The 16,200-nt window shown below is 39.6% G+C and overlaps 1 protein-coding gene across 14 annotated transcripts in view; it reads right to left on the bottom strand.

Annotated features, from left to right (window-relative positions):
* The window catches only part of PRRC1 (proline rich coiled-coil 1), a 65,111-nt gene that overhangs the window by 6,714 nt on the left and 42,197 nt on the right, over positions 1-16,200 (bottom strand). For 13 of the 14 annotated variants that reach the window (XM_064502304.1, XM_064502297.1, XM_064502303.1 and 10 more), the window contains one exon: positions 56-159. The exons of the other annotated variant lie outside the window; for it this stretch is intronic. In XM_064502304.1, the coding sequence (XP_064358374.1) occupies positions 56-159 (104 nt within the window). The remainder of the gene's footprint in view (positions 1-55; positions 160-16,200) is intronic. 14 annotated transcript variants of the gene reach the window in all.

A 16,200-nucleotide genomic window follows, 5' to 3' on the forward strand; every position in this document is an offset into this window, starting at 1 on the left:
GGGCTCTGCCTTCACTTCTGCTACCACGCAAGAGAATAAAGAGACAGAAGCTCACCTTCTCCTACAGCCCCCATTTTTCTTAGATTCTCCCTGCAAGTAGGAAACTCGGGGAAAAACCCCGTGCCAGAGTCTGGGGGAGGTAGCTTCTCTATCGCATACCTGCAGAGTGGAAAACAGTTTTGTATTAGTTTTAAGCTTAATGTGATATACTAAAAGCCTCAGAAGGTTCCTTTCTCCCTTTAAAGAGAAACTAAAGGGAATAAAAGCGCCTCCTGTTCTCTACCTTTCTTAATTTACTTTGATTAAAAAAATGGAAGCTATTTGATACATCTGACATGCCCGAGATTAAAAACCAAAAACAAACAAAACAGAACAAAAGACAAGGACAACAATGCCTGTTCTGGGAGATCTTACAACACATCATAAAGCTGCAAAAAATATCCCTAACATTTTTAAAATGTTTTTCAATACACTAAAATTGTTCTGATCAGTCTCAACCTCTACACGATATAGGACTTCAAGACTTCCAACATTTTACCCTTCAGCCTTGTTAAAGGCAGACTGTGGTCTAGCTAAAAGCAGGAACAGGCAAGGTATCGCAGCAGATTTTTGACTGTGGCTGACTGCAATGAACACTGAAAATGCTATCAAAAGAGTGTTTCATTGCTTTCTATCACACAGCCTTCAGGAGCACAAGCATTTATCAATAAAGCATTTTGATGACACAAGAACTTCATAGCCCTCAGGGCTTTCCAGATGATAAAACCACACTTAACACAAATTTCATTTAAACTTTAGATATAAAATAATACTAAAACAATTGTAAAACTTGTGAAAGAAGCTGACTTAACAGAACTGGAGACCGCAATTTTTTGTTTCTCAGGCTCTGCAGTGGTATGACAGTGTCTCTCCCATGCTGCCTATCAATGTGCCTTTACTCTGGCCTGACGGGACATCTGACGAAAAAGACAAGAGTTAATATTGATTCATTCACTCCTTAACCTCCAATTCGGTCCTTTACTGCCAACAAGCTGAGCAAGACAAATGATACATTTCACAAAATCCTTATATGATTTCAAATGGAGACCTCCATTTTATTTAAGATACTCATTTGGCTACATTCTGCATAACCAATAGCATGAATCTCTCAGAAGGTAATATAATAGCTAGTTTATTTGACAAATGTAGTCTTTTTTCTACTGACAGAAATTACTTGATATGTTTCCTTTTGAAGGGGTGAGCAAGAACAACTCGCAATTTAGCTGCACTCAGCTGTATATCATTGTCTCTTGTCCCAAACCCCAAGCACACAGAGAGGTAGAGTTTCTGCCCTCTGAGCAGTCTACACACACTGTGATCATCCCTCCATGGGGTTTTCCTATTACTCATTCAAAATAACAAATCTATTAATCTTACTTTCCATTTTCTCCCTATGCCCAGTCATTCCTACAATCCGCACGCATAAACCTCCACGTCACACCCTGCTATTCTACCTCCCCTAGCATCGAAGAAGTGCTGTGTGCCACAGTTCCCATCAGAAGGTGATAATTAACCTGCTTTCCTCTGCAAAATTTTACCACTTGCAATTGCATCGTCCTCTAGTCAACAGAGACACTTTATCACCCTGTTGGTCTATGTCTTTTGCAGAGAATCACTGCAAAATAGCTACACTCAGATAGGTGTCCCCCCCCCCAGTTTATCCTAGCTTGATTGAGTGCAGCCATCCTGGAAAACAAGCAATCTGCTGTTTTCCCATCGGCACGGCATTCCCATACAGGAGATGAAGAGGGTGCCTTCACAGCACCAACACTGCAGCACACCTCGCAGGGTACCTGAGCTTCCTTGGGGTAAGCGCTGAGGGAGACAGTGCAGCTACACTGCGAGCAGCTCACGTGAACTGATATTCTCTGACTCTTAGCAAGGCAATGCCCTTACACCACAAAATACAACCTCGATTATCTTTGCTTTGCCATGGCTGCAGTAACTTCAAATATTAGAAACAGTTGCAAAATCATCCATTGCTCTTGTTTATCCTACTGCACTGCTTGCCAAAGCGCCCATCATTTCAGTGAATTCTATATGCTAACTACACACAAAAATATCTTCCCTTTGCTTTACATTTAACGTCTTCAAGTTTTACCCAATCCTTTATCACTATTTAGGGGACATATTAAGATGTTCTCCCCGACTATTTTTCAGTTCCATCAGAAAAACCTGCTATGCAGGTTTCTTCACAGACTTCACTTATTTCATTTTTCTGCATGCAGTCTTAGCAAAATGTCAGAGAGGGGGCCTCTCCTGTGAGAAGGAAAAGAGAGTCCATTTTGACAGGCCATTTATAATGAGCAACTCAAACTGTGTAAGGAGTATATAGCAAATGTCTCTGGAACAGAAATTTAATTTACTTTTACAAATTTAATTTACTTTTACTTTATGAGAATTTTATGTCCTGAAGAGAATTTTGATTCTGCAGATACTGCATTTTCCACTGAAATGCACTTCCTTGAAAATTCTCCACAAGTTTTCAAAACTATTCCTTCTTCAAAACATAAAAATAGGGATGCCCGTCTTATTGTCCCATTCACACCCTATTCCCATAATTATAAACAAAATTTGAAACTGGTGTCTTTTCAGTCCCATTATTTGAAGCCAATATGAGCTTATCCCAAGGCAAAAGCAATTACACCAAAATTACTCATGCAGATGTTCATCTAACATTCAGCAAAGCATGCTCCCTCTCCTCAACCTCTTTCATTTACTGAGCCAGTAGGATGCATTTGGATGCCACTTGCCTGCTTCTCCCTGCATTTTGATGGCTAGAATCTTCCTTTTTCTTTTAGTGGAAGCTGAAATTCTCACACTATCACATGCTGGTAGAACTGGGCTTTAAATAAGACATCAAATAGTCATAAATAGACTGCAGGAGTTGGCAGCATTGTCCTTCAGAGTTAGCTTCCTGAGAAAGAGATGTAGGAAAGTTTCTGAGTAGTCAGAAGCCCTCAAGCTATGTTCCAACTTGCACAGAGGGAGGTCCTGACCACTGCTCCTCATTTTGAGAGCTTCTCTTTGCACCTTCATCTAATTTGGCAGTCCTGGGGCTCAGCTGGTTTTCAGAAGAGCAGTGTCATAAATCACTGTTATTACCACCCTCAATCACCAGGAAACAGAGGCAGCACATTAAGAAGCTACATTACAGTGCTTCTTTAGATACGAGTTTGTTCAGCAGTCCTTTAAATGTCACATCAAAAATCCTTTATGGTAACACAGGCAAGCTTCACACAATTGCTTAAAGAGCAGCAGTACTTACCCTACCCTTACTACTTACCTAAACCACTGAACCGGTGCCTGACTTCAAGATGCAGTTGCGGTGCTCTCATTAAAACCACTATATGTTTCTGCTAAGACATCCAGTGGTTAAAATATTCTGCAAACATGCTCTCTATTTCCCAGTATCCTCACGACCAAAAGTAACAAGATAATTTTGGACTTGTATGAGTTTTAATCATCACTTCCAGAAGAGTAAACAATTGGAAACAAAATTAGAAAAGGTTCACTCAGAGGAAAGAGCAGAAGAAATCAATGTAGAGAAAACACAATGTATATTAAAAGACCCAACAGGTTGAAGGAAAGTAGATGTTGGTGGAGATGGGTATAAGAAGAAATGTGAGGTTTTTTGAGGTTTATATGGAAGAAGAAAGGAATAAAATGAGTAAGAAAATGGCTGCAAGTCAGAAAGAATGAAGAGTGTGCACAGTGCATGCACATTCAAATCTACTTTGCATAAGACAGAAAATTGAAAATGCAAAGCTAATAATAATGTATTCCACATTCAGCTACTGCATGTTGCATAAAGCAAAAGCTGACATTTTCTCAAATATTATATTCTTGTTTAAAATTCCACAGACATCTTATTCAATTAATGTGAGATTGTTTTCTACCTTCTTTTGAGAAGGTAAACTCTTCAGCTGCAAATCATTTCACACAGTGAAATTTTACATAAATGTTGTAATACTTTTTCCTAGAAGTCTACCTGTCAGAACAAGAAATATGGAGCCAGCCTTTAAAGAAAATGACATCATTTCTTGGGATTTAGGGACAAAGAAAACAATAAAGACTGCTAAGGCAGCACAATACAAAGAGGTTAACTGGATGCAGATCCTGCAGGACATATGTCAACTTGGAGCAGGTACCTGATAAAGCTGCTCTTTCATGTGAACACACTGAAGTTCATAGGCTCCACTGAGATCAAAATACAGCAGGAGACGATAGTAAACCAGATATGGGCTTGCAGATGTGATGGAGACAAAGACAAGACTAACTACACAGGCACCATCTCATCTGCAGACATCTGCTGAATCAGGGGACTTTCAATACAAGACAATAAACAGAGAAAATTACTTGAGAGATAAAAACCGATCACAAAGTCAGAGAAAAATAAAATCCCAAACAAAGCAGGGAAACAGCTTGTGTTCTCCTAAGAAGCAACAAAAGACAAAGTTATATAGCAAGGAAGAAAAGAAAGGAAGTAAATCCTGGGAAAGCAGGGGCTAGGGCTCAAGAAAAGAAGAACCAGGCAGACAAAGTCTCAAGAGAGACTGCAACACAAAACAGTCTGGGAAAGAAGAACTAAGAAACAATCTAAAGTAATCTTCTGTTTTCCGTTCTATATCACATACCCTTACCAAAGGCAAGCGTAAGGACTATGGCCTTTTGCTGGCATAATAGGTTTGGTGAAGAATAAAACTGGATATAAACTCTAGGAATAATTGGGCGTGATAGTACTAGTAGCATTTCTTCTCCAGTCCGTATCTGAGAAACGGTAAAAACAGGCAAAAAAAATATGCTGATAAAATACAAAAATAGGAGAGACAGCACAAAGACATTGAGAAATAGAGAAGAGACAAGATGTCACATAAGAAGTGGGTAAGACTGAAGACTGAAGTAACAAACGGGAAATTCATTCTAGAAGTAGAGATCAAGTCATGCACTCAGAGACTAATAAAAACTTGTTTGAAGCTGAGGATTCACAAACAAGAGAAAGGAAAGACCTGAATGCATCTACCTGATCAGGCAGGATGAGTTCAAGTGGCCGGAACTGAGAAAAAATGCCATTGTGACTCTAGTATATTTAGGATATCAGTATTTCCAGGAGAAATCAGGAAGTAGTGAAGTAGAACCCCAGTAAAAACTCATCTGGAATATTCTGGTGTAGTCATGCTACTTTACTTTAGCTGTTAACTAAGGTACTGGAATTAGGAAGCACATTACCTTTACCATACATAGTTAATACAAATTTTCCTCCAATGATTTAGAGCAGTTAAATTAGGTTCTGAGTGTCCTTTACGGGGCTATCCATCTCCAGAGAGCACAAGCAGGCCTCCGAGTCCCACGACCAAGGGTCACGGTTGTTGGTTATGAGGGAGCCCAGCATCAAAATCTCATTCCATTGTTTACTTTACTCAATCAAATTTTATGGATATCTGCAGGAGGGGGGAAAAAAAATGAAACCAACCCAGAAAAACATGTGCTATAAATCTTGTCAGTAGCTACACCAATTCCTCATTACTTACTACTTCTTTAGAGTCTGTGGAGCTCTATAAAAACACAAGACGACCCGAGAAAAACATGGTTCTAACTTAATATGGAAATGTGGGCTAAACTTCTGCATTTGACGATGGTAATATTTGATTGATAGATGTTTTCTTGGAAAATCTTGTTTGACATAGCCCATACCAAATGTTGTATTCTGTAAACATTAAATGTGGTCATTGGAGGTTACTCTGTCTCCCTGGTATGAAAACAGAAAGTTTTTAATATAAATAACTATAAATATATAAAAACAAATACAAATTTGTATATGGTGGCTTCTCAGCTTCTAAGTGCTGTACTTATTTTTGTGAAATGCAAAACATGTTTGTTAAAAACATGTAGATGTCATGAAGTTGAGACTTCAAATACATCAATTACCTTGTCTTTGTCAACTCCTTGCACTGATTCACCTTATCCACTAAAAGTATAGCAAAATCTACCTAAAAATGACTCCAAGTATATTACAAACATTTTCTGAAAGCCATCCTCTCTAGTTCCCACAGGGTATCCCAGGTGTTTCCTCTTTATTATAAACTAGTCTGATTTTTTCATTTTTGCCTATAAAATCAGTTGGAATTCAGACTGCGAATTTACCATGTTGAAATTTAATGTCTACGTTTACTGTGTTAAAAGTAAGCTAACATAAAATTGAAGATGAGATGCAGATTTGTGCATTCTAATTTAGTTATCGTTGCAAGTGAATCTTATTTCAAAAATTCTGAAGAGTGTGAACATGTTAAAAACAGTAATTTTGGGATTGCATAGTTGCTACTTTCATTTTAAAATGCTGTAAAAATTACTTCTTCTTCATATTTTCCTGGTTTAAAATACCGGAATCATATTACTCCCATATTTAGCATTTCTTATTCACGGTAATATGAAGCCACCAATATTCAATTTCCAATGACAAACTATGAAGAAATTCCAGAGAAATAGGATTTTACCTCTTTGTGAAATAGTTTCTGGGCTAAAAGAAAGTGTGCATAACAGGGTATACCCAAATTCATTAGTACAGGTATATAAACAACAATAGACTGGATCAGTTAACTTATGATGGCACAAAATTCTGCCAGAATACAAAATTTATAGCAAAATTCAGCTGTCTTCATATATTTTGCTTACATTTATTTTAGAAGATTTCTCTGACATGTATTTTTCCCCAAAACTTTTCCTCTGTGTTTCCCCCCTAGAATTTTCCTCACCATCCTCCCAGCAGCTCTTCTCTTTTGTGTTGGATCAAGAAAAAAAAAGACAGCAAGGTTTTCAAAAAAGCATCTATGTGACACATGATTAAATTCTTTGTGAGAGAGAGGGTGTTCCCTCTGGAAAAATTAGCTCTCAAGTACGCGACCAGTGGCATTTTTCCCTTAAGGATAATGTTAGAAATAGGGTTTCCTCACAACCACTTTGGGCTCACGCAACCTCTGAGCATTTGTCCTGAAGGGACAAGAGTCGCGTGTTTCCTTGCCAGCTGCGCTTGCATCCAGGTGTTTCCTCCTGCTCAATGACTGTATTGTGACTGTTTGTTAACTATAACTTACATTTTCACGGCAGTGACAGGATGGGAGTAAATATCACAGTGCCTGGAACGGTCATTTGTGTGTTGTTTCCCAAGAATCCCAGTCAACATGGAAGGAAGTGGAAGTTTTTAATCAAAGGTTTCATTCCTGAGCAGGAATAGGTATGGAGTTAATAGGAACAGAAAGTAATCTGATACTTATTTTATTTTAACAGAGAAAGAATTAACTAGGTTGATGACTAAGCTCTGAATAACATTACCAGCTAAATGTAGTCAAGTGAAATGAATGGGCTACCTCTAAACTAAATGCATGCTATCTATCTAAATGTCTTTGCAAACAGTCTGAGCACAGAGACATACTGGTCTTTGGAAGATACTAAACATCCTTGCCTTTTCCAATACTATTTGTAAAAATACTGAAAGCTGGTAACATTTTCTTTTCCTTCTGGTTTGAAGGATACGGACAGATATTCTCTGTTGTATAATACTTAGAGAAGATTTTTGCAAATTTTTACGTATGATTTGACTTACAGGAAAAACCTTGTTGACATTGCGAGTTGTGAGGCTGACATCATCGCGGCAGATTCGATTTGGGGTCAATGTTGGAAAACACAGAAGAGATACTGATAAATATAACTAGTGGAAATAATGGGCACAAATCTTCTCTGCTATAGCCTCCATTTAAGAGCTTCCAGTAAATAAGCATTATTTCCAGTATTTCCTCCAGGAGCCTAAAACCACTTGTGAAATACTCAGTTGTTGTAAATTCATTATGCTTCCCTGATTTTACATGGATTTAAACTATCTAAAGACCTACAGGGCTGTACTTCAGAGTTAAATCTTAAATACAGAGAGATATTAAAAACAGCTGTTTTTAATTAAATTCTTTCGTTAAAAATACCTACCATTTTAATGCAGTAAGTTTCGACTTCTTTAGAAGCATATACTAAAAAGGCCAACAAAAAAAGAAGAAAAAAGAAGAAAAAACATTTTCAAGGCTTTAAAAAGACCTGAATGTTTCAGTTAAAAGCAGCAGGAAAAGATTCCCTCAGGCAAGGAAGGATAAAGGATTGGAAGATTTCCTGTAGGTAGGAAGTGGTATGATGTTGGGGGAATGATCTTTTTGATTTTTTTTTTAAATCAGAGTTTTTTGGTTTATTTAAAGCAAAGCTGACTAAATTTAAAAGCCAATTTTACCGCAAGACTCCCATGAGCTGATTAAAATTATCTGCCCAAATACCTTCAGTATTTTCATGTCTCTTTTGACAAAAATTACTCTACAAAAATGCAAGCGGGAAACAACTTTTGAAACACAAAGAGTTATGCAGAAATTACTGTACTACTAACATTAAAAGATGCTAAATGTACTTTTTCATTACCATTACTGAGCTCTTCCATTCAAACTCATGACTGACCAGGAGATCTCAGATTTTGAGGAATCTGTCTTACAGTCAAAAAAATTGTATCTGCTCTCTCTACAAATGCATGTGTGTGAATTCTTATTTCTGCTTATATAGAGAATTAAGCAACTTATGCAATGCAGCAGTACTGTATTTATAAATGCAAGTTTCAGGTAATAATTGCACCAGTTTGAAAGTTCTATTTAGTCTTGGCTAAGTTTTCAAATGTTTCCACATTCAGAGTCTTTATGATAAAACACTTATGTTCAGAAAGTCATAGCTCCCCCTGTTCCAAGCCACTAAGGTGTTAGCCAGCTGTGGACTGGAAGGTAACTGTTAACACAAAGTCATACCAGATCTGTCATGGCTAGCTAATAAAGGCAAATAGATGCCCAAATCACTAATTTTCATGCTCCATTTAAAATGCAGCATTAGCACATTTATCTGCATTTTACACATACGCAGGCATTCTGCATGCAGGCAAACACAGACTTTTCATTTATGTACCTCACGTCAGCCTTAAAATCAGTATCTTTCCGGCTGCTTTTTTTCCTATACTGCCTTCACAAACAATTCAGACCTTGAGGGAGGGGTGAAGGGGGCAGACTCCTTGCGTTCCCCAAGTGTCTGAAACCAGTCACCAAAATGAGAGAGAGAGAAAAAAAGAAAGAAGAAAGGGAAAAAAAAGCTGAAGAGAGATTTATTTTTCCCAGACCTGCAAAAATAATTCGGAAGTACACTCAGACACATCTTGAAACTCCTCACATAAAGATTATTACCTCAGACTGCAGTATAAAATTATTTTAACTTTGCTCCAGAGTAGACAATCAAGTAAAATGTATCCTGGATCATTTTAAGAGAGGTAGTGCATAAATGGCATCCTCTTACATAATGTAAACTTGTTATTGTTGAAGCAGTAAAAGTAGCAGCATTCTCCTTATAATGGAATACCTCACCTAAATAAGAGCAGAAGCCGAAACAAGTTTTCAAAATATCCAGGATCTAATCTAAACCTGCAAGAAAAACAAGATAAAGATGTGGTTTTGAAAATGTGAGAGTACCAACAGCTTCACTGAATCAGATCTGAGAATCCCCAATCTGAGAATTTTCTTTTTATTCAGACATTTCTTTTTATTCACGTGTGCATGGTTAGACCGATATTGTTGCACTTGTATAAACACATATCAAGGTATTCGCTTCTGGGCGCCATGCCTAAGAGCCAGTCTTTAGTCATTAGGGATATATAGTATTGCAATTGCAATACTTAAGGCAAGGTTGCCTTTTGTCACGGTGTCAGAGAACTTTCCTCCTTAACGTGGGTTACTGAAAGTCATTTATTGCTCACAGGGCTGGACCCCGTGGTCCCAGCTGTCAGCCAGTGCCATCATGTGGAGACACGAACCGTTACCCTCCGCGTGCCCAAAGTGCACTGGGGAACGCTAGTCCAGAGGCCCAGTACTTTGGCTTTGGAGACGTGGAGATCCTCAAAAATGGATCTTTTTTGGCTGCCAGATCTTCCAGACTTATCTTTATCACTAGCCAAGACATGAGGATAAAGTAGTACATTCACTTAAAAACTTGTATTTGCAGTAATAAAACCAGTCTGAAAAACAACAGTTCACATTAATAAGGCAACTGACAATAAAAATCTTCCTTATTCATTAAGATCATCCTCAATGCTAGAGAGAGCTGCCGTGTCTCCCTTTGAGGCTAAACTACAATGCCCATTCCTTAATTCAAGAAGGAGCCTCTCCTGCTCGCAATGTCTAAGAGGCTGTGAAGGGAGCATGCTCTGGAGCTCTCCAGCTAGGACATTTTTCAGTTGCTTTCTGCAAGGAAGTCAAAGACAAATCAGTTTATTTTCTCGACAGACAAGATAACGCCATGCCGTGAAACCAAAGCACGACTCTCTACTGCTTTCTGTAGATGCATGCTTCTCCAAATAGATGAATTTAATAAGGTATCCACTCCTTTTATTGCTTGAATCCACAGAGCGGCAAAGACAGCAGCAAGCTGCCAACTACCGTTCTGTCATCCTGCTTCTGTCTTTCCCTAAGGAAGCTTTAGCTTCTAACTCGCACCAGGAGCAGCTATAAAGATGGAAACTGATTGACCTTCCTTCCTTCCCAGAGAAATGAATAGATTAGCTAACTGTTTTCTTTTTTTCCAGAAGCCCAGAGGCTAAAGATTACTTCTTCAAGAAAAAAAGAACTTATTTGTTGTGCGAGTGTGCGTGTGTGTGTGTGGGGGGGGGGGGGACTTTTTTTTTTTTTTAATTTTTTTTAAACCCTCAGTCAGGATTTGGGGGAGATGCTGAGCTTATTGTGGTCACTGGGCATTTTGACCTTCCTGGGCCAGGCTTTTGGCCTGTGAGTGTCCCAAAGTGAGGGCCCAAAGACAGATCTCTGTGAAGAAATGAATGAGTCAGCTTGTGCTTACTTCCAAACTGTCAGAAGCTGTGTTTCATAAGTCTCCTACAGCAACAAAAGAATAAATTGGGATAGTCAGGTGAAGGGCTAGAAAATACAGGTGTGAGTTGAATCTTCTATCAGCAAGTGTCAAAGAGACACTGCTACAGGTGAACTTTTCCTGGCCCATACATTTCCTGGCAGAGAAAATACACATTTGGCTTTTGCATAGCAAGGCATTCTTTTAGGGAGGTCAAAGTGACCTTCACACAAGCAAGCCATCAGTATTCCTTTAAACTAGATCCAATATGGCTTTTCTTGTCAGAATGCATTACAGAGACCAGCAACAGCGTGCACCTCTATTCAAGCTGATAGCCTGTGGTCCGCCTCCTCGCTATGGCTCAAACATTCAACTGAAAGATATAAACCAAGGAAAATGAATGGTTATGCTTCATCAAGTGTCAAAGAAAGGGCTGAAGGCTCACAAAGCAACCACAATTTGCCACATGACTTTGGCAAGATTTCTTTTAATTAACAAGAGAATGAACTAGGGTAAAAGTCTTTATATTAGGAAAAAAAAAAAAAAAGAATTCTGAAATTTCTACAATGCTTTCTACTTTCCCAGGACACTCCGGTATGTTCTATTAAGTTATCAAGCCTCTAAGCAGAATATGCACTGGGATGAGAAGTAGTAATTCCACATTTGGCTTCTTTTTCTGCAGATATTAACAGTATCTCTCACATCAGAAGTAATCACAGAAACAAGGTATCACCCCATTTTGCAAAGAGCCAGCCTAGTGTGACACTTTCAAGACAAGTCATTCTCGCAGTGCCCAACACCGTTGGTATGTCTGTGCTAGCCTGGTTTAACAGAAAAAAAGAAACAGAACAAATCTGGCTCTCCTTCCAATCTGCAGGAAGTTAATTTCTGCTGGAGCCAGTGGAGCCCTGAAAGATTCTGCTACAGTTTAGCACTTTCTATACAGTGCTAATAGCCTTGGAGGCAGGGGTGGAAAGCAAGACATTGACATGAGAAAGGGTTCATTTCCCCCCTCTTTATATGTATATACATTTGTATAATCCTATATACAATATATTAAATAATTATTTAAATTATAATTATTTTTCTGTCAAATTAATAAGAAAAGAAACAACCCTACTTCTGTTGAGAAGCCCGTTTCTGCTCTGTTTTGCCCAAGCTGCTTCGTTGCAATGGTGTTGCTTAGCCAGCTCTCACTTCTTCCACTGCTGGACTAGCTTAAGGCAGGTGAGTAGCTACCAGCAACTCCAGTTTATGTCAACAGTGAATAGCTTGAGAGGGTTCTTTGTCAGAGAAGCATCAGTGAACTGGTCTTTTGCCTATGTTTGTATTAGTAAATAAACAGGACCAAGGAAGAGGCTGAAGCACTGCCCTGCAGTGTGTTTAAGCACTAGCATACCTGCGAGCATGGTTTTGGCAACATACTCTGCCCCACAAAGCCCAGCGCAGCTTGGGACTAGCATGTGTGAGGGCCTATCTCAAGAAGCGATTGGGATATGACCACTCTGTTTGGGCCTAAGTGAAGCCTTGAAATATCATTTTAAGGCTGAGCTTGACGAACGTATGAACGAGCTCACGCAGTGTGACCGCAGCTAGATACAGAGGTTGGACCCAGCAGTTCCAATGTCACTTTAGGTTGTGTTCCTACGTGGCCACGAAGAGATGGCAATCCTCCCTGCACCGCGTTCCCAGAGGGGGATCCCTGACCAGCTCTCCAAGTGTCTGTCCTCCTACAGCCCCTGCGCTCCCTCCCGCCTCCTCCTCCTGCCTCAGAGTTGTGCTACACTTAAGTCTGCACACGCAAGGGGGAGTTCTGTTAAACTTCAGTAGAAATAAGATTAAGCGATGTACACTTTTCTTCTTCATCTCCTAGTCTGTCCCTGAGCTGGCTTCTCCAGTCCAAAGCCACTTAAACCTTTTTCACCTCTCCCCACCCCAGTCTTGTCCACATTTCTTTCTCCCACCAAAAACTCTTGGTTAAGTCACCTAACTCAGTCTGCTTGCCTGCGGTTTGGTATCAGACCTGCATTTATCCTCATTTTCTTTATTCTATACCATGTTTTATTTACTCTTTAATACTGCAGTCATCATGCTGATGCCAGTCTTTTGGCAGTCCCGTCTGATGAATACGTTTCCTTGAACACTTACTTTTACGATAATTTACTAGGCCTGGACAATATTTTCCTCTGCTTATTGAGCAAGCAACTGACAGATTAAGACAAGTCCATAACGATTGCAATTTAGGCCAGTTTAGAGAAGTGGCACTGCTGAAAATAAAGAGCTGGATTTGCAGTGCAACAGACAGCTCAAATAGTTCCCCTCCGCAATAAAATGAGGACAGGGCTGCCTCTTGGAGCTCATCTCATAAAATCCCACTGGAAATAGCAACTGTTCCTTCACTTGATCTTCAGGCAACAAAGCTTCTTTCCAGTCCACCAGTAAATCTCCACCCACAGTCCAAATCCTGCAGGGATCTTCGATCCAAGGGAAATCAGAAGTGACCTAAAACCGCCTTTACCTCAGCACACTCCTTTCCGTAGAGTTTTTAGTTGTTCTCTCTCTGGAAAGCGTCTGGGCATACAGGGATAAAAAAACAGGATTTCAGGTATGGGCAGGAGGCACTTGATAGTAGGAGGCAAAAGGGTGAGGGTGAGAAAAGAAACAGCAGGAAACCATGAGGCATTTGTTTTCAGAAAAAAGAAGAGAAATAAGTGACTCTACACAAGAGTACAGATATTTTGCAGAGTGCAGTAGAGTTGCAGGAAGTAAACACCTATTAGCTTCTTAGTCACTTTGGAATAAGAGCCAGAAAATAGGCTGGATGAACATTTGAGTATTAATTTTCAAGAAAATGGAGAAATGCTTGATAGCCCCCTTTATACGTCAACGCCTAAAGAGTCTTTGAGGATTTTATCAGTGGCTGTCTTGGAGCAGGAGATAAGAACACAACAACCGTGCTGGGTCAGTGCGAAGACCCCCCCGGCTAGGCACCCTATTTCTGACGGTGGTCATGAGCAGACTCGCAGGGAAATAACACAAGAACGGGTCAGCATGCAGTGATGCTTCCCTTGCTAAGGCCTCCCATTTTCTAGCAGATGCAGTTTAGAGATATGGTTGTATTTGCATCTTTGTGCAGATATACTTCTCTATTTTATACTTCTCTATTTGCCTCTTCTTCAATCCCTTTATACTTTTGGATTTGCCAAGATTTAGCCTATGAATGAATGCCGGTACAGCTGATACGTATTGCAGTGGGGCTGGCTAGTGCTTTTCTTGCAACATACTAGCACCACCACAAACCCTGTGACACTATTTCAACCCTAAAAACATTTCTAGAACAATAGTTTTTCTTAAGCTGGGTACAGTTTTCCACTATATTCTCTATGATTCAAACATGTATAAGACCTGCCACATTCTGCATCTCTTATCTCAGCTTGAGCACAAAGATTTCTTCCTTAAAGTTAAGGGAACACAAACCAACAAAACAACGCAAACACTAATGAAGTGCTTGAGGGAGGTCTCTCTCTCTTCAGCTCTTAAAAACTTCCATGCTAAAGAGATGACAGCAAAATGCCAAGTTGAGGAAAAAATACCATGCTATAAAAGGAACCCTTTACACTAAGGGGATTTCACAAACCAGTCTGTCTTTAATCAGCAAGGATACAGAATAAATGTGCTGACTTTCCCTTTTAATCACTTCCTTTGCCTGATTAACTTAAAATCCAATCCAGTGCCTCTGTGCTGAGCCTAGGTATTTCAGCTGGTCTGAAATGCAGTGACAGAAGGGAGTAAGTCCTATTATCGCTAGTATAGAGCTGCTTTGTAGTCTCATTGCACCTCAATTTCTTCAAAGAGGACAAATGTGCAACAGATGTTGTGTGTGAGGTTAAATAGATACTTTAGCATGAAGAAAATGCCACAAGACAGCTTAGTTTTAAAGGCACATATATATCTAAATACCCCTATGCTATCAATCATAGGATCCATGTGGCATGTATCAACCTACTCTTGAGTTTTTAAATAACTAAAACCTATGATACAATTTTATTTTAAACAAATGCTGCAGTCTCTCTCAGAAAATTCCTTCTGCCAAGAATTGCACACTTCTGCTTTTGGAAGTTAAGTGATATGCAAGCAGGGGAAAAGGACTAGACTGGCAATCCTGGAATATGAGCAGCCCCTTGACTCTCAGCTTGGTCAGGCCGTGTGATTAGATGCTCTCTTCACTTCATTAGGCAGGAAACATTGCCTTTGGGGATGGTGCCAACTGAGACATTCTTCAAGGGAAGAACATCTTTGCTTCAGAAGATTGGTGAGGTCCCTGTTTTAAAGGGCCAAGATCTGACACAAAAACTGCAGTATATCAAAGTAGTGAGCAAACTGAAGCTAAATGTTGCTGCCGCTCCTTTACAGGTGGAAAGTCCACCTTAGAAAGATTCTGAGCCCAAAGTAAGCATCTAAATTAGGAAACAAGGATTTCTCTATAAACTCGAGAGAGTGAATCACACCCTGGAGAAGCTTAACCTAGATTCTTGCTTTGGATTGCTCTCTGAAGCCCTCCTCTTACCATCAAATACAGCAGGAGCCTGATCTTTCAGCTTTGGCAAATAACTGCCTAAAGTTGGGTCACACAAATAAACCCCTCAAACAGAGCATAAAGCAGTGCTGTTCACTGGACTGGATGCTTCTCCATTGTACCTCCCACCACTTGCTCCACACGCTCTCCCTGCTTGTTTCCAGTACAGAATGAGAAGAATAAATTTGCTATTTCCATTAAAAAAAAAAGAGAGCAAATTAAGTGAACCATCAGCTAAAGAGGAATTTGCAGCCTAAAATTCTATTCACCTCAATCATTTAGGCTCTGCACTCCCCTCTTTCTGTTGAAAGATCCTGTTGAAAAGTATATCTTTACAGATACCAGCAACTGTTACAGTACTCTCTCCCCAACCCCCCCCCCCCCCCCAAACACACACACACCCCTCAAAACACATACTGCCCTGCCCATCACTTTAAGGATTATTTTCCCTTATTCTTGTGAAGCACAGAATCATTTCCTAGACTGAATTTAGAGAGAGGTTTTTTTCCTTATCACTGTTTTTGGAGAAGGGCTAAACTGTAGTTTTATAAAAAGGATGCCCCGTGCATTAGAACATAGTTCTGCAGGCTGCAAAGCCACAATATAACTTGAGACATGTTACTGATTCAACAACAAAACAAAACCAAAACATAACTCTTCCTCCTACC

This window comes from Dromaius novaehollandiae, chromosome Z, assembly GCF_036370855.1.
Source record: "Dromaius novaehollandiae isolate bDroNov1 chromosome Z, bDroNov1.hap1, whole genome shotgun sequence".
Lineage (NCBI taxonomy): Eukaryota > Metazoa > Chordata > Aves > Casuariiformes > Dromaiidae > Dromaius > Dromaius novaehollandiae.